Raw genomic sequence first — 20,244 nt, forward strand, 5'->3', positions numbered from 1 at the left:
ACCGCTCCCGGATGGACACCTGAAAGTATCAGTGGATGTTGTATTAGATCATGATGCGATGCTACTGGTACCTGACATGGTCTCAGAGACGACATTGCTGCGAGATGCAATAGGATCATTTGTTGCATGGCCCTCGGAGCTCATTACCATTAGTGATGAGGTATATTGAAAACGATTATGAATCATTTAGTTTTCGAATGTCAATTCTAAACCGTTTATTAATTATTTTTTACATTTTAATTTTAGATTGCTCCTATAAAACCCGCAATTAAGGGTAAAGGGATTTTACAGGAGGAGGAGTCTGTTGCATCACTAAAAGAGGTACATTTAAAGTGTTAATATATAATCTGAATCTAAATCTGCATGATTTTTTATTTTACCTAACTTATATGATTTTTAGGCATCCGCTCGGGAGTCACAACAAGTGACGCAGCAAGTTCGTAGCGTACCACCCACTGGTCCTCCGAAGCAAGCGGCAAAAAAAGGCGGTGCTTTTGTACCTCGATACCGGACGACGCTCGCAACAATGGTTGATATGTCCGATTTGAAGGATGGTGCTTTACGTGAAATCAATATGGATGAAAGTGTCTTCGGTATTGAATTCAAGTCACATATTGCAATTGATGACTTGGAAGAGATTTTTACGCATGAACAACTAGGCGTCGGTAATATGCACTCATACATCCGGTAATATTCACTCATCCGATATATTATTTAATTAGTCCCACAATATTATTTATTTACACATTTCAATGAAAATAATCTAATGTTTATTATGTTTTTATTTAAGGTTGTTGTGTGACAGAGTGTTGCGCGGGACTGCATTGTCTAACAGATTCTGTTTCGTGTCTTCCGCCCATTGCAGCGGAATGGCAATTGCTTCGGAACCGGAATCAGTTAGACAGCTCTTAGTCGATAGATTCATGTCCACCGGCAATTCAGAAAGTCTGCATCTTTGGGCGTATAATACCCGACCAGTAGGGTTAGTTTCTCATTCTTGGTTCATCTAATCTCTGTTTCTTTTGTGTATAGCAAAATTTTCATATAACCTATTGTTTTAATTTATAGAGCACACTGGTTGTTGCTTGCTATCAACCCTATAAGAGAAGTCGTGTATTATCTGAATTCGGTAAATGGTGACTGGACCAATTATCCGGCTATGAAGGAAATCGTTGATTTGTAAGTGGGATCGTTCTAAATATTCGTGTATATTTATATATTTACTTATTTGTGGGATTGATATAAACATATACTTTTATATATTTGTTAATTAGATCAATACAAGTGTTCCGAAGTCAACGGGACGCACAGGTATCCCGGACTAAATCAAACAACATTACTTGGATCAAAGTGCATGTACATTATTTTTCACAATTTTGCTTATAATATTTATGCTACTTGATAAAACAAGACAACTATAAAATCTTATTTGTTTTTCTATGTAGTGTCCGCAACAGCGAAACAGTTCAGATTGCGGATACTTTGTTTTGAGATTTATGAAAGAAATCCTTCAGGCGAATCAATTAGAGATTCCGCTCACGGTATGAATTTATAACTTAAGATAATTTCATATAATTTATTACATTTAACTAAATATATCATTCATATTATGTTTTTGTTTTGTAGTACCTTGACGAATTCCGTGTTGCTGGGTACCCGAGACTTAAGTTGGGAGAAATCAAAGAGGATTTGTGTCAATATTATATTAAGCAATTTTTCATGTAGGATTTGTGTCGATTTGAACTATAATATTATTGATGTTGTAATGATGTATATATATAATTTTGGATATTATAATGGTATTATATTAGTATATATATTGTCTTACTGATGGCTGAAATTATATCGTCGAAAATATATTACAGGTCGAAAATATTACAGGTTAAAAACATATTACAGGTCGAAAATATTACAGGTCGACTAGGAGGATTAAATTACAGGCTGCACATTAAAATACCTCATTTAGCAACGACAGCGCTTTTAAAAAGCGCTTTTAAAGGTCAACCTACAAAAGCGCTTCTTAGTAAAAGCGCTGCCAAAGATTAGTAAAAAAGCATAAAAAATAAAAAAAATAAACACAACATACGAAAGCGCTTTTGGAAAAACGCTCTTATAGGGGGGGCTACCAGAGCGCTTTTTCCAGGAAAGCGCTCTTATAGGGGTGCCTACCAGAGCGCTTTTTCCAGAAAAGCGCTCTTATAAGGGGGGCCTACCAGAGCGCTTTTTCCAGAAAAGCGCTCTTATAGGGGGGCCTACCAGAGCGCTTTCTGAAGCGCTTTTGTTACCTACGCCAGCGCTGGCTTTCACAGCGCTTTTAAAGCCCATAAAAAGCGCTTTTAAAGCCCCAGCGTGTTGTATGCTCTGAAGTTGAGATCGTTGACATCTGGTACTTCTATGGATCCGTCAACGAACTGATACTTATTTTTCATTGCTAATGCTCGCTTCATCTTCATAGACCAAGCATGATAATTTTCTCCCGATAGTACCGGTGTTACACACACAGTTGCAAAGTTTTCTGATGGATGAACATAGTATGGATCAAGTGTATCAACAATTTGCGCACTACTACCAGTGTTTCTTGTCATGATTAGGGTTTAACCAAATGTGAATTTTCAACAAAAGATGATTCAACAATAATGAATAACAGATAACAATGTATTTCGAGAAAGAATCGAAATAAGGAACTGAATCAAGACAAAAGCTTCGAGAAAGATTCGAAACACAAAGGATGATTCAAGAAGAATCAATCACAGAAGAAAAAGATACAAGAAGAAAGATGAACAACTTCACCTATCGTATGCAGCGGAAGCAGAGCAGGTCGAACCTGCTCTGATACCATCTAAGCAATGGTGAACTCCATTGATGAAGGTGTTGAACTACAAGCTATTAGCATGAGAACGAAGAATATCGAAAGAGAAGAAGTAGATTATGTTATTCATTATTGAGAGGTAGTTACATTGGTTATACAAGTCTATATATAGTAAACTATAAACTGTAACTAACCTAACTAAAAGTAACTAACATCTCAACCAACCAATCTGACAGCTGGCATTAATCTAATTCTTCTTCTTTATTATTTGTTAGAATTTGTAAAAAAACAAATTCTCATTTTCAATTATTTTTTCCATAGTTTCTAATATCTTTTTCCGAGTTATTGTAAATTATGAATGCATGAGTAGTAGCTAAAGTTTGTTGTGATGGTTTATGTTTTTATACAATTACTCTATATAAAACGAAAATTGATATCAAAAAGCCTTAACTTGTTATAGATGTTTATTCATTATCATTAACATAGAAAATTGAAATAACATTAAACCATGCAAATAATGATTAAGCAGCCACCTGCATTTAAATGTTTAGGCTGCTGCAATGAGTAAATACTTTGAAAACATAACTGACTTATCAATCTACTATAATTAAAGATATGTTAGTGTATTCAAATAGATGTGACTTATGAAATTCAATTAAATTTATATTTAATTTTAATTAAAGTTAAAGATAATATTTTTTGCAACTTTAAAACTTATTAGAAAATGATATATATCATAGTATTCTATGCAGCAATCATGCGGACATTGTTGAAAATGAATAATTTCTTGAAATTAAATTATGCTTTTCCATCATGTATTTGCAGTGTTTTAAAAATCGGACTGGACCGGTCGGTCGGACTGGTTGAATTGGGAATCGGTCTGGTTCAATAGTCGGATCGGGTATGCCATCAAATCTGTGGGAACCGGTGAAAACCGGAAAAACCGGAAAACCGACGGTTTAATTGCTTATTTTTTTTTTTACTTTTTTTTTACTTTATTTAAAAAAAAAATTTAACTTTTTTTTTAACATTTCCTTTAAACTTTTTTTTAATTTTTTTTAATATATTTAGTAGTATATTATTTAAATAGCATTCTCACATAGTTTTTTTCGTTAGTGACAAATTAAAAACTTTATTGTCTATTTGTTATCTTTGCTAATAAATTTTCTTAAATAGTATAAACATATTGAATTTTATTTGATTTTCTTTTTAGGAGGATCCTATTTTGAATAAATTTGGTACACATTGGAGTTATTTTGTTATAAACTATTCAATTAGATTATGTTGTAATTAGACTTTGTTTGCAATTAGACTTTATAATTTTGTACTATTTTGTTATGTGTGATACCTTTGTTTAAAATTTGAATTTAAGTTATGAAATTGTGAAATATTTTTAAAAAATTTAAGAGTTAGTTATATTTTTTTAGAGACTGAATCATCCGGTTCGACCGGTTTTATACTTATATAATGACAGGTCTATTCAACCGAATTATCCGGTTTGGTCGTGCGGTTCGACCAGTGACCTGGTGGTTCGACCGATAAACCAGTGACCCAATACCCTCACCGGTTCAATGATCGGTCCGATTTTTAAAACACTGTATGTTTGTTTCAAATTCTGTAAAAAAAACATAGTCAGAAATAGAATATTAGATTATCAAATTCTTCAAAACACTATTTCATATAATTAACATTCAAGCAAGACATGTTCATTGCGACATATTACAATAGAAGATTGGCAACTAAACAAAAACATGTAAGTTCATAAATTCAAATTTCACATTCAACAACTAACACAAAAACATTAAAATTCACTAATACAACATAGACAGAAACATGAAATAAGCAGCATCTTGTTTCATGGACTGGTCCTTAGGCCACGTTTCACAATCATAGTAGTCCATTGAGTCAAGATTCATCAAGGTATACTCCATTTCATTTGGACGAATACCCCTCCTTATAATATCAACTAGAAATTGTTGCATAGAATGAGTTGATATCAATTACTTATGCACGGATATAAGTTAATGTAAAAAATGCAAAACATAATATATATTTTTTACTGTTAAAATTTGTGTCACATTTTACCAGAACTTGTCTTGTGCCCTTCATTGACCTTGTGATGTTTTTCTCCCAAAAAAGACCAGGTTCTAACCCTCCTAAAGGCAAATTCACAACCTCAGCTGGATCATTATCCTGAGGGATATTCATATCAGACTGCACATCATCAGCTTGACCTATGATGTTGGGATTAACCTGTTGAGCAGGAGCATCGAAGGTGGAGAAAAACACAAGAAATGAGGGTTTGAATTGTGTTCTTTCATATTTTATTTCCCTTTCTTCAAAACTTTTCTTTCTTCTAGTATCTCATTTTTTGGATATGCTTAGATCATTGTTACGGAAGCATATTTGAGATAACACGACATAACCAATGAGATATACATTCAATTTATCTTCTTAACTCCATCAGAACTTCTGACCTAGTCAAGTACAGTTCTGAAGATAATCAGTGTGAATGTTCTGAGTTAAATGAAAGATATAGAAGATAAAAAACACATTCATTTTTATCCTGGTTCACCTTCTCAACAAGGCTACCTTCAGTCCACCCTTCTCAAGTGATTTTGCCTTTCTTCAATCGAGGACTTAATCCACTATAACCAAAACGATTACATCTGCACGATAAACTTTCGTGACTCACAATACAATGCACAAGCTACCCGCGAGTGACTCACTTCCTGCACAAGCCAACTGCCCATGACTAATAACCTGCACAAGCCAACTGCTCGTGACTAACAACCTGCAAAAGCCAACTACTTGTGACTAACAACCTGAATAATATACTGTTCAGGGATCTCCACGAGATATAACATTTATTAATTCAGAAACCTCTAAGACTAAACTAGTCCTAGACCTCTTGAGAAATCTGACCCAACTGGTCTCTCAAGGAACTGTTACAAAGTAACTTCAAATGATAGTTTTTAAGATTACTTCCATAAAGCATTAATCACAACTGTGATATTTCACTAATATTTAGTACAGAATGTTTGAACTCAAAGATTTGGATATTCTTTGGTGCATGAGTTCATCTTGTTGTGTTGGTGTTCTTTTTGTCTATATCAATTCTTTGTTTGATTCCCACACCACACACACTTTGAGTGAGTGATTTTGTATGTATATATATCTTTATACTTTAGCCCGTTAATCTTGGTTATTGGAGAGAGCAAAAAATTCTTGCGTGTTTGCTTGTCATTTTGGTTTTCTCCAATGAGCTGCATGTAGATAGCTTCTTCAATCAACCTAGGGAGTTGCACTTTTTTAGTTTTGCAGCCGTTTTGCTAATCATTATGTTTTAACGGTTATCCTATTTTGAATAAGACTTCATGATCTTCTGTTCATCTTGGAATACATCTTTTGTATTAGTATGTTTGCAGCGATTTGGTGCTTGATCAGAAGTTGTCTTAAGACTTGAGTATCTTTGCATTTGTTCATCTTTGCGTATCAAGTTCTGATGGTTCTTGTATTGAAACATCTTTTGAAATCAGAAATATATAATTAGAGTACCACATTTACTTTATACAAAATTTATTTTCTTGTTATCATGAAAACACTACAAATATGATTATAACCAAACTATGTTCTAACAATATCCCCCTTTTTGATGATGACAAAACATTTACGTTCTGTTCAGAAATTTTGTATACAAGAGAAATAGTCTCCCCCTGAGATGTATAATCTCCCCGTGAAATAAATACTTGAAGAGAAATGTAAATAATAACTTCCCTGAGTAATTTGTGCATCTTCTAGAAGTTCTAAAGTATCTTTCATTCAGATATCATATATAACACTTTTTGCTTCAGAAGATCTTTCATTCAAAATGAGTTCGTGCACTTCTTGAGAAGTTCTTTCTTTTAGAATTTATCTGCAGACTTTCAAAAAAAATTTTGTACTTTGTACTTGTTAGAAATGTTCAGATCATTTAGAATAGAGTTTTCCTTGATGTGTTTAATGATCAGGATATCAGACATGTTAAGCTTTTTTCAGAATCAGAATATCAATTTTCTCCTCCTTTTGAGATATATATCTTTCAATGAGTACTTCAAAATTTCTAATACTTACTTAACTTAATTAATTCTCCCCCTTTTTGTCATAATCAAAAAAGCATAAAAAGAAATGAATAAAACAATCAATAGAGCACACAAGGATGATCATACAAAATATAAACAAAATACCAAGTTCAAAGCAATCCACAAGATAAACAAAATATTGAAAACAGTAAGAAGATCATAATCAGAAGATCCAAAACAAAGCGTCAACTAAGAATTTTTAGGGATCAGAGAGAGCAGAAGGTTTTTGATTTCATTTGTGGACTCTTCTTGCCTCTTCATCCAAGTTTTGAATTCCTTTTTGGCCTTGTCCTGCCTGTCTAGACGTTCCTTCACTGCTGCATTTTCCTTTTTCAACTTATTAAGTTTGCTTAGCATTTGAGCAGATGGATCAGAAGTTGAGGCACTGTTAGCAGCTGCAAGCACAGAGGAGACAGTGATGATCTTAGGAGTCAAACAATCTGCATCTATCATCCAAGTTGGTATTCTTCCTTCACAAATATCTTTAGGCACTTCGATCGGAATTTGTTTTACTATGGCCAAAGGATTTGCTTGATCATCATCGATATCCATATGTTCAGGAGATGCATAGCAGGGAGCATTGCTAATCACCAGAGGAGGCTTTAACGTCCAGAGATCCATCACTAGTGTGATGACAGCATTCAGACACTCAACAAATTTCTCATTAGCATGAGTACGACATACTTCTTTGAGCTTGAGAGATTCAGAGTTGAATCTTTTTCTGAACGCATCCCAAAGGGCTTCTGAAGCCACTGGGCTCCTATTTGTTGTACAATCAACTTTTAATCTTGCAATCCAACCCTGCATCTCCGTTTCAAAATTCTTAAATAATATGTCAACATCTGTTGGAGTAGGTTTAGGATGTTGAGGTTCAGCGGGCTGTTCAGGTTCAGGTTCAGGAGATTGTTCTGGTTCTGGTTCAAGAGATTATTCTGGTTCAGGTTCTAAGGATTGTTCTTGTTGAGGTTCAGACAATTCGGATGGTTGGGGTTTTGGAGAGGAAACTTCTATTGTGATCAGGTGTGAGTCTGTTGTATTGACTAGTGAGTTTTGTGGTGATGGTGAGGATGAGATAATTTGTACTTCTGATGATAATGTAATGGAAATATGTTGTGGGGAGTGAAGTGAGGTAGTTTGAGTTGGCTGTGGTTGTGAGTGTGTGATTGATTCAGAGATAACAGATGTGTTATATACTGGAATATCAGGCATTATTAGAGCTAGGGGACTGGTGGTGCCAGGGATGTTCCATGATCCTTGATTCCATTCATAAGGTTTTGTGGTTTGGTTTGTAGGTTGAGGTATGATCTCAGAAGATTCTGGACTGATTTTTTCAACAAGAGTTGGTTGAACTTTTTCCGGTGAAGGTGTTGTTTCTGGTTTTGAAGGAATAGGAAGTACTTTCTCTTTTGGTGGTGGATTTTCTTGTTCTTTTGGGGGTGAAATTTGTTTTTCAGTTGGGGGTGAGAGTTCTGATGTATTTTGATTTGTTGATTTGAAATTTTCTCATGCATCTCAAGTCGGCGGATACTTCGGTCCTCAAAGGATGCTTTTGAGACTTACCGCACTTGTAAAGAGTGCCAGATAGCAGGTACAAACATCACTCGCAAGAGTGAAATGCCTCGGCAGCCTATGCTTTTCTGTGAGGTATTTGATGTATGGGGAATCGATTTCATGGGTCCTTTTCCTGTATCATTTGGTTTCCTTTACATTTTACTTGCTGTTGATTATGTTTCAAAGTGGGTGGAAGCTATCCCCACTAGGACTAATGATTCTCGAGTTGTTGCAGATTTTGTCAGATCTAATATCTTTTGCAGGTTTGGAATACCGCGAGCTATCATAAGTGACCAAGGCACTCATTTCTGTAACCGCACCATGGAATCTTTACTCCGGAAATATGGAGTTGTGCACAGAGTCTCTACCGCATACCACCCACAGACTAATGGGCAAGCTGAGATCTCAAACAGGGAGATCAAACAGGTTTTAGAGAAAATGGTGCAACCAAACAGGAAAGACTGGAGCTGTCATCTAGAAGACACACTTTGGGCTCAAAGAACAGCTTTCAAGACACCCATTGGGATGTCTCCTTATCGACTTGTTTTTGGTAAGGCATGTCATCTTCCTGTTGAGATAGAACACCGTGCTTTTTGGGCGGTGAAAAGTTGTAATTTGGAGATGCAACAAGCAGGTATTGAAAGAAAACTCCAATTACAACAGCTGGAAGAGCTTAGATTAGAGGCTTATGAGAGCTCTAGGATTTATAAAGAGAAAACTAAGCACTTCCATGTTAAGATGATTTCAAGGAAGGAATTTTCTATGGGCCAACAGGTTTTACTGTTTAACTCCCACCTTAAACTTATGGCTGGGAAACTTCGATTCAAATGGATTGGCCCTTTTGCTGTTACTAATGTTTTCCCTCATGGTGCAGTCGAAATTAAAAGTGCAGGTACTGACAAAGTTTTCAAGGTTAACGGGCAGCGTCTCAAGTTATTCCATGAAAGTTCGGTCCCTGAAGATGTCAGCATAGAGGAGCTTTCTTTGGAAGCACCTAACTACACTGCAACTTGATCAGGGAGTCTTTCTTTCCTTCTCTCTACTTTATTAGTAATGTCCTTTCATTGAGGGCAATACTTAGTTTAAGTGTGGGGGAGGAAATCGTGTGTTTTGTTTGTTTTTATTAGTATTTTGTTTAATTTCAATCAATAAAAAATAAAAAATGCATCTTCATGAAAGTTTTAGGCTATAGATTGATTTGAGTCGAGTTTGCGGAGACTTGGGAAAAATTCACAAGATCGGTATCGTTCTAACACCTTAAGTCTCCTGCATATGGAAATCGATTTGAATTTTTTTATTATGTTTTAACCTTAAATTCTCATTCTCTGGCAGCTCTTGAGTAGTTTATTTCAGCAGTCGGCACCATCTCTCAGACACTTTACGCAGGAAGCCGATGAATATAAGTGAATGCTTCGAAAAAAAAGAAAAAAAAAAGAAAAAGGTAATGCACCTTCTAAGTTTGGTGACCCTCACCCGATCACTTAACTTAAGGGTTGTGGAACCTTCAAAAAAAAATATTTCAAGACTCTTTGTTAGTTGGTTCAGCGGTTTCTGGTGCTGAACTTGGTAGGGAGGATTACGGTCCGATCCCCCGCAACTACAACTGAGTAAACAAAGGGTTATGCCACGTAAGTACCAGAACCCCGTGCGGAAAAGGATCAGAGTCACTAACCGGTCGTCTTGCTATAAGTGTGTGGAGATAACGAGCTTAATGTGATTGCGCCTGAATGAAAAAAATCAAAAAGGATGAGTAAGTTAGGCCATGGTATAATAATATGATTTGAATTGGTTTGTGTATTTAGGAGGCTTATGTCTGCATAACTGTGGTTAGTGTTCTTACGATGTCCTTTATGTGCAAGATTAGTACCTGTCGATGCAAACTTACCCGAAGAAGATTTGTGGCCTAGGATGAGTAACTGTTGATGTATTTGTACTTTCTTTGTTTTGTTTTTCATTTTGCTCGGAGTGCAAAAGTTCAAGTGTGGGGGAATTTGATTAGTGCATTTTGATGCACGTTCTTCCATGTTTGTACTCAAGCATTTCTTCCATTTTTTAATTATTTTTATGTTTTAATATGTTTTTATAATTTATTTTATTTTTAGTTTTATTTAATTTTCGCACTTTATTTTTCAACTTTAGCAGTCTGCACGGAAACGATCATAACTGGAGTTCGAGGAGTCCGATTGAGGCGTTCTAATAATCTCCGAAAAGCTAAGAGAGAGAGAGCTACAACTTTAATGTTGGAGTCGAAGTCAGATTCGGAGCCGATAATTCCCAGTTTTGCGTTTAAATCTGCAGCACCTTTTATTTTAGTGTTTGGATCATTTGTAATGGGTCGGGTCGACCCGGTTAAGTTGTGAAACGGGTTTGGTTGTTTTCACCTAGGTTAGGCAGCCACGAAAACACTATTCACCATCGTTTTACTATTCATGATTGACGAACAAAAAAATTACCCTTGGCTTGTACGATGATGATGAACTAATTCCCCAAGGATCAATCTGCTGTAATCGAATTCCACTTTGAGGTTCTTTTATAAATTCCATATTAATCTGTTTCCTTTGAATTATTCTTATAATCTCAATTATTTGCTTAATTTGGTTGTGGCTATAGGATATAATTCTTAAATTCGATTGTTGTTGTTGTTGTTTCTGAATCATATTCGTGTTACCGTAGCTTTTGCGTTATCGCGTTCGATCAAATTGTGTTTGCTTAATTCCCAATAGTTTTTATTCTGTTTGCTTAATTCGGATTTCAGAAACTTCCTTCGTATAATTGCTATTGCGCTTGTTGATAGTTCTTGTAATCAAATAGGATCAGACCCGTTTGGAAATTTATATGAATCAATGATAAGGCGGAAGTCGATACAGTAGGTTGATTCGTTTTAGCTTAATTATTAATCACTTCTTCTGTAATTCGAAACTGAACCAACCAACCCCCCCCCCCAATTCGACTTTACATTTGGTTAATAAATAAGAATCCTTGAGAACGATACTCGAGTTGTCGTTACCGTAACTATATTTCAAAATCACTCGTTTTTGATCCGCGTGCGACAGCGGATCACAAATGAACACCAAGAGGCATTCGAAAAGATAAAGCAGTACCTAATGAATCCGCCTATCTTGTCCCCACCAAGTGGAAAGAAGCCTATGTGACTGTATATATCAGCTTCAGACACTACTATAGGTAGTATGTTAGCACAAGAAGATGAAAATGGCATTGAGAGGGCCATATATTATCTAAGTAGGGTATTAAATGATGCAGAAACTAGATACACTTCGATAGAAAAGTTGTGTCTATGTTTGCATTTTTCATGTACTAAACTCAAATATTGTATAAAGCCAATAGATTTGTATGTATCTTCACATTTTGATGTTATCAAGTACATGTTATTGTAACTCGGTTTTTTGAGGCGAACTGACTCCTTGCTCTCTCTTTTTTTTTTGATTTTTTTTTATTTTTTGCAAGAGTCGCCACCGACTTTTATTTTATCCAACATTTAGGAAAGGCATAAAAGAACAGGAAAGACCTTTTGACAGATTTTGGGTTCAGGGGGTTGGTTATACAAAGGGAAGGTTTTAAGCACCCTTTGTATCCATGGTTATCCATGGGCTCTTAATTGCTTAGCTCACTTTTGTTTAAATGCTTTATTGATTTGAAAATAGATGAGAAGTTTTGAAAATACGTTGTTTGAAAATGAAAGGTGTTTGAGCAAGCAATTAGGAGTTACCTACTCTCAATTTATAAGATCTTTCCTATGCATTTAATACTTTTCTTAAATGATGGTATGATTAAAAAAAAAAGTAATAAGAGGGGAAACCATAGAGGTGCAAGTGTGCAAAGTGCTTTTTTTTAAGTTTTATCTTGATTATTAATGTTTTAGCTCAAAGGTAAAAATATGGTCCAAGTGGACAAAAGGAAGATGACGGAAACATAAACAATGCGTCCAAATGGACAAAGAAAAAATAGCGGAAGCATAAATAATATGTCCAAATGGGCAAAGAGAAAATAGCGGAAACATAAATAATATGTCCAAATGGACAAAGAAAAATAGCGGAAACATAAATAATATGTTCAAATGGACAAAGAAAAAATAGCGGAAACATAAATAATATGTCCAAATGGACAAAGAAAAAATAGCGGAAACATAAATAATATGTCCAAATGGACAAAGAGAAAATGACATAAACATAAATAATACGTCCAAATGGACAAAGAGAAAATAACAGAAACATAAATAATACGTCCAATGGACAAAAAGAAAATAACAGAAACATAAATAATACGTCCAAATGGACAAAAAGAAAATAACAGAAACATAAATAATACGTCCAAATGGACAAAGAGAAAATAACAGAAACATAAATAATACGTCCAAATGGACAAAGAGAAAATAACATAAACATAAATAATAAATAATAAAATAAAGCATAAAGCAAGAAATATAAAGAACAATATAATAAAATGCGGAAATTAAAGTCAATTGTTAGTATGTTAGCACGTGAATCATCTTGAAGCTAGTCAAGTATATCCACGATGTTAGTGAAGATCGATGGTGAGTGAATGATGATCTCGGATTTAAAGTTAATGAAAATTTATCAGAAGCTTGATAGAATCATAGCGACTACACGATAAATTTCCAAAAGTCTTAAATCAACTGCATACAATCTCTGCCATATTTGATCTTTTATTCTGATTCGGGACAAAGGAAAAAGATAAGAAATAATATCAAATAATATACAAAAATAAATATAAAACAAATTAAACTTAATTCATTCTTTTTGTGATTTTTTTGGAATTTTATTTTAAGTTAATTAACAAGCTAATTAAACAAATAATTATACAAATAATTAAACTTAACAAGAAAAATATTATTTTATATGTCAAAAATTAGATTATAAAAAATATAAACCTAAATCTAAAAGGAAAATATTTTTGGAGTTTTTTGATTGGTTGAAAATAATTAAAAAAAGCAATATTTACATAATTACTAATTAATTAAGCAAAATAAATTAATTATGAAAATAAACAAAACATTTTTATGTTAAAAATTAAATAAACATTTTATCAACTTAAAACTAAAATTAAAACATTTTTTTTTGAGAAATTGAAAATATGCATAAATATGGAGTTTTTAATTCATGAACTCCTAACACTACTACATATTAAAAATTACATTGTACTTACTCTATGATGTCCCAAGAGTGGAATAGAGTGATTGAAATTGATTGAAAGTGGCTATTTGAATGAGCCTTGATTTTTACAAGTTTCTTGAAACTTTTGCAAAAATATAAACTTAAGCTATGACTTTGTGGTGATTGTTGTTGTTCTTTGTGTTCCTCCCCCTTTTTTTCCCCTCCTTGAATGAAGAAAATGAAGCTCTATTTATAGGCAAAGAGATATGATCATAAAGCCTTGCAAGTGGAAATTGTCATGATTGATTTTGTGGAAAAAGAATGGAATATTCTTTTATGCTAGGTTAAAAAACTTATCCATAGTTTAATCACTCAAGTATTATTCTCTTCAATCTTGCAATAATATCTTTAAGCATCTTGAATTGGTCTTGATTGGCAACCATAAGCATCTTTGATAATATCTTTGAATTATCTCACTTTAATTAAACTTTAAATGAATAAAATTTAATTAAAATGAAATAAAAATGTCATGAATTATGGATATGTTGTGAATATCTTTAAACATATGAGAATCAAGATTGAATCACAAAAGAATTGGCCTTTTTGAAAAAAAATCAAATTTTGGTCATTACTTGTTTCATGCATTTTTCCAAAAAAGGTCAACTTCATCAAGGCATATCTCCCTCAATTTTGATCCTATGAAAGTGTTCTTTTACTTTTTGGAAAGCCCAAGATGTCCTCTACAAGCCACTTTGGAAGATTTTTTGCATTTGGAGAAGTTATTTTGATGATATGGGCTTTGACAAAAAACTGCTTTTTGTTGACTTTGAAAATGACCTGTAATGTTTTGGCTTATATCTCTTAGGCGGAAACATTTCTTGACCTTGGTCCCAACATCAAAGTTGTAGAGAATTGAATTTCCTTGAGAATGAGCTTTGGTTGGAATTTTTCTGATAAATTATGAGAGAGTTATGGTCGGTCAAAGTTCAGTTGACTTTTAGGTAAAAAACTCTAATTTTGCAATTTTGAGTTTTGTCGATTTCTGAACTTTTCTTGATGAATTATGATCAACCATTGATCACATGATGAATCTTTTGACAAAATATGGATGTTGACAAAAAATTGCATTTTTGACTGGCTGTTGACTTTTTGGTCAAACTGGTCGTCTGTTGACTGTTTGAGCTGTTGACTGTGCGTCCGAGCGAATCGAAGTTTGAAAATTTTCCTGGTGGTACTTTGAGATATATGGAGATCCATGAAATCCATTTGAGGTCTCAAAAACTCGTTCTCCTGAAAAAAAACAAAAACCCTAGTTAGGGACTGTTTGTGTAGGAGACAGTTAGGCGTACATGATTTTTGTGCAGTGTTGAGTCTCTGTTGATCACGTGATTATCAGAAGACTTCTAGAACAAAAATCTTGGAAATTTGAAGTGCGAAAAATTGATTTGACTGATGGTACAAACACGGAGAATTGCGCTGATAGCGGGTTTGACTGGTAACTAGCTGTCCGGGTATTAACGTAACAGTTAAAGTGAAAACTTAACAGTTAAAGTTAATTTTTTTCTTTTTGTTTTTGTTGTGTTAATGGTGAAAAATTTATTTACCTGAGCTGTTAGAAAAACACAAACATAATAAATAAATAAAATATACTGTACGCGAACGAAATTACCGATAATAACCTTGAAAAAATATTTAATGCACAGAAAAATAAATATTTAACAAACATAATATTATCTTGATAATTAAACTACCGTACGACATATAGTACAACATTTAATACTAATAGTACAAATATTACATAATATAATGAACAATACGACAAATAAAATAAACGGTACACTATTTGAAAGTGAAAGATACAACAAACTTTAAAAATGACGATTAAAAACCCATGCTATAAATAACAACATATAGATGAACGGGAGTGTAAGCAACCCAGGTCCACATTTTTCAGGACTATGCAGACAGAAAAAAGACATGATCACCACCAAAACAGTGATGACCATAAGAAAAAACGTATCCATCCACTTTGTCATTTTTGCCGGGGAAGAAGAGAAAATAATTATGAGATAGAAGTTTGAGAAATTTGGGAGATGAGTGAAATTTGATGAGAATTTATGGAAAAAATGAGGAGTATTTATAGAGTGAAAAGAGAGAGATAGAGACGTTGGGAATGGAATGGTACCGTTTGAATAGTAGTAGGATTTGAAAAAAAAGTATGGTAGGTTTTTGAAAAGAAAAGGGGTATAGAATACAGCTATGATTTGATTTGAAAGAAAGAGATTTGAAAAGAAAGGAAGATATTTGAAAAGAAAGAAAGAGATTTTAAAAAAATAATATAGTATAAAAATAAAAATTAGTGGGAAATAAAACCAATAATAATTTAATTGTTACCAGTATAATCTGAAACCCGGACTCCGCGCCTGCAAATTTTAATTCTGTACCAACTGCGTCAGCATTATTTATCTGAAAATAAATCTCAAATAAACAGTGTATGAAGTGATAAACAGTATTTGGCGTTTATGTAAGAATAAATTTAACAGCGAACCAAAATGCTGTATAAAAAAATTCTAAAAATTGAGTATTCATAAAATCAGGATATTTATGAAATAAAAATCCAAGATTGTATAAAACTCCAAATTTTTAGATAGAAGTCTGTTGACTTCTCTTTGAAAAAAAAGACGTGGGCGGATTTTGGGGTATAATAATAATGATCATAACACTTAGAAAATGATGGGATCTCAGAGGTCAAAAATTGGGGTGCAACAGTTATCAAAGCTAATAATGCACAGTCGAATTGGCAAATGGGCTCTAGCCCTAACTGAGTACTCTTTATCCTTTATGCCTTTAAAAGCTATGAAGTGGCAAGTAGTTTCAGATTTTATAGTGGATCACGTAGTGGTCGAAACTCCTTAACTCCTAGTTGAGTTGAAGCCTTGGAGATTGTTCTTAGACGGTTCCACCTATAAAAATGGTAGCGGAGTTGGGATTCTACTAATTTTTCCTGATGGAATTCCAACAAAACTCAAGTATAGAATTGAAGGGCCTTTGTGCTCGAACAATGAGGCGGAATATGAAGCCTTAATAGCAGGACTTGAAGCCTTGTTGCAATTGGGGGCAACTAGGGTCGAAATTAAAGGTGATTCAGAATTGGTAATTAAACAACTGACAAAAGAATATAAGTGTATCAAGGAGAACTTGATCATGTATTTTGTCATTGCAAATAGGTTGCTTAAAAAATTTGAATATGTAGACATAAAGCATGTCCCCAGAATTAAAAATCAAGAGGCTAATGATTTAGCACAAATAGCTTCAAGATATAAAATTTCATGGGAGAAGTTAGAGGAATTGGTCGAAGTAAGAGGAAAAGCAATGGCAATCAAATTATAGAATGTCCAATTATAGAATATCTCAAAGATCCTTCAATGAACACAGATAAAAAAAACTAAGTATAGAGTGTTGTCTTACATTTTGATGGGAAACAAATTATTCAAGAAAACTCCTGAAGGCATCTTGTTAAAATGTTTGGGAAAAAATGAGGCATATTTAGCGTTATCTAATGTTCATAGTGGAACATGTGGGGTACATCAAGCAGGCCATAAAATGAAATGGTTGCTTTTTAGATACGGGATGTATTGGCTTACCATGCTAAAAGATTATATAGAGTTCGCTAAAGGCTGTCAAGAATGTCAAATACATGCAGGAATCTAACATGCTCCTGCAAGTGAGCTTCATGCAATTATCAAACCCTGGCCATTTAGGGGTTGGGCTTTAGATTTAATTGGTGAGATTCGACCTACTTCATCTAAAGGTCAAAGGTACATTCTGGTGGGAATTGACTATTTTACTAAATGGGTCGAAGCAGTGCCTTTGGTAAATGTAGACCAAGAAACAGTCATAGACTTCATTCAAAGACAAATACTATATAGGTTTGGAATCCAAGAAACTATAACAACAAATCAAGGATTAGTTTTTACTGGTCGAAAGATGCAAGAATTCTCAGAAGAAATGGGATTCAAGTTGTTAACATCCACACCCTATTATGCTCAAGCAAATGGACAAGTCGAAGAAGTAAACAAAGTAAGTATTGGTTTGATAAAGAAGCACGTAGGAACAAATCCAAAAAACTGGCACAAGACACTAGATCAAGCACTTTGGGCTTGCCGAACCTCTCCTAAAGAAGCAACAAATAGTAAACTTTTCTAGTTAACATTTGGACATGATGCAGTCTTACCTGTCGAAATCTACTTGCAATCGGTACGGATCCAAAAGCAAGTAGAAATCCCATATAACCTATATTTGGAGATGATGATGATTGAGTTGACAGAATTAGACGAAGAGAGGTTGCTTGTGTTAGAAGTCTTGAGGAGGCAGAAGGAGAGAGTAGCAAGGGCATATAACAAAAGGGTCAAAGGTAAAACATTCGTTATAAACAATTTACTTTGGAAAGTTATATTACCTATGGATAAAAAGAATAAGGCTTTGGGAAAATGGTCTCCACATTGGGAAGGACTTTTTCGAATTCTGAAAGAATTTTCAAATAATGCTTATGAGGTAGAAGAACTAGAAGAGGATCGAAGGATCCTAAAAGTAAATGGGAAATATTTAAAAAAGTATAAACCATTTATGCACGGGGTTAAGATCACAACAACGTAGACATCAGAAGTCAACATTATAGCTAAAATGGCGAATATATATCTTTCATTCCAAAATGATCATTTCGCCAAAATGGCTACATTTTAAACAGAATTACAAAAGTGATGCACAAAGCTGAGAACGCGTCATCATTAGAATAAAATAAATAAAAAAACCCAGAAGATAACTTCAGTTATGACCAAGACGCAACTTCTTTAGGTCTAACTTTCCCCCACACTCTGTTGCAAGGAAATCTGACAATCCTGCTGCGCGCATGTTTCTGATCACACCCGTCTTGATGAAGATGTGAGTCAAAAGTCTTCCGTAAGGAATGAAGAAGACCTTACCCTGGCGCGATTCCATGATCTCCTCTTTGAGATAGTTGAAAATAGCAAGAGGTATATTGATCTTTTCCATGCGAATAAGGGGATATAAAAACCTAGGGTCTTCAAGCATTATTCTGTCTTGATCTTCCATCCAGGGACGAAAGTTAAAAACTACGACTTGGTGCCAGATCCTACTTATAAAAGCAGTGAATGCCTTATTGGGATCGGTAAACACCACCCTCAAGATATCAGAGATAAGCTTGCTGTCATGTTCAACAATGGGAGCTCCAACGTCCTCACACTTAATCATTTTTGAAATGATTTTTGTAGTGATAGTGATAGGAAAACCAAAAATGGTGGAGCGAATAGTTTCATTGCCCTCACGGTCCCGGTGAGCAGTTGTGTTTCTCCAAAAGTTTGCAAGAACAGATGGATAGATAGGTCCATCCAAGATGGTCAAGTAATACTCTAGATTTTGTTTTGCGAACATACGGGGAAGATCAACCCCTTGTTGTAACACCCATAATTTCAGTTTATTAATTTAATTTTGATTTAAATTAAATAATTGGAATTTGAGAATTTAAATTGGATTTAATTGGAAAATGAGGGAGTAAGAGCTATTGGGCTTATGGTGTGGTGATAGTAAAAGAGGGGTGCTAATTAGTTAGGCCTTTTACTAAGTTGTGGTTAATTTATTTTATTTTATTTTTCATAAAATAAGAAAAAGGAACCAATTGGGGAGAAAGGAAGAACACGTGAAAAGAGCAAGAGAAGAGAAAGAGGCAAGAACGTGAAACCGGAAGGAGAGCATTCAAGAAATTCATCGAGGTAAGGGGGGACTCTTCCTTTTAGTATCTCTTATGTGATCTTAGGTAATAGGTAGATTGATGTATGGTTTGGTTCAATTCTATATTGGGATTGTTAGGTTAGAGTACTCTCATTTGGATTGAATTGATGATGATGGTGTGAACTATTTGGCTAATAATGATGTTTTATGGTGTATAATTGACTGTGTGATGATTATATGCCTGTATGTGATGTCTGGAATCGTTTTTGGGTGAAAAGGATGTGAAATCGCAAGTCTGAACGCAGACCCGTAATTCTGCAAAATCGCCAGGTCGCACCGCGAACCTCTGTTTGCGCCGCGAACCGTTGGGCAGAAAACCAGGAAGTTGTGTTACGCTCAGGTCGCGCCGCGTCCATGTGTTGGCGCCGCGAAGGCGTAACTTTTTCTCGTTCCGCGCCGCGAACCTGGTTGGCGCCGCGTGCTGTTAGTGACGGAACAGTTCTTTAAAAATGCGTAACTTTCAAACTGTAGGTCCGTTTTTAGTGCCGTTTTGGGTGTTGTGCAAGTAATTAAATGTTTTATATGATGAATGATGAATGTAGGCAGTGGCCGACTTTATTTCTATAAAGCTTGATTTAATTACTTGATGAAAATTGACATTGTGTGCATATGGTATAGGTGTAACAATGTAATTGATGTGATGATGAATTGGTTGTGATTATTATTATGATTGTGATGAATGCATTACTATTTGAATGATGTTGAAAACATGTACATACTTATTCGGTGATGTGGTGATGATGTGAGTTGTTCATCGTGGTTCGGTGTGTTTTAAGTATGTTATATGTGTTTCATTCATTCATATGCATTGATGTTGGATCCC

General features: G+C 34.4%; 1 protein-coding gene across 1 annotated transcript; it reads left to right on the forward strand.

Annotated features, from left to right (window-relative positions):
- Window positions 1-9,285: 9,285 nt before the first annotated feature.
- Window positions 9,286-18,269, forward strand: LOC131618885 (uncharacterized). The gene is made up of 2 exons (XM_058890041.1): window positions 9,286-9,373; window positions 17,842-18,269. The coding sequence occupies exons 1-2, from the start codon at window positions 9,286-9,288 to the stop codon at window positions 18,267-18,269; spliced, it is 516 nt and encodes a 171-aa protein (XP_058746024.1).
- The last annotated feature ends 1,975 nt before the right edge of the window (window positions 18,270-20,244 follow it).

This window comes from Vicia villosa, linkage group LG7, assembly GCF_029867415.1.
Source record: "Vicia villosa cultivar HV-30 ecotype Madison, WI linkage group LG7, Vvil1.0, whole genome shotgun sequence".
Classification (NCBI taxonomy): domain Eukaryota; kingdom Viridiplantae; phylum Streptophyta; class Magnoliopsida; order Fabales; family Fabaceae; genus Vicia; species Vicia villosa.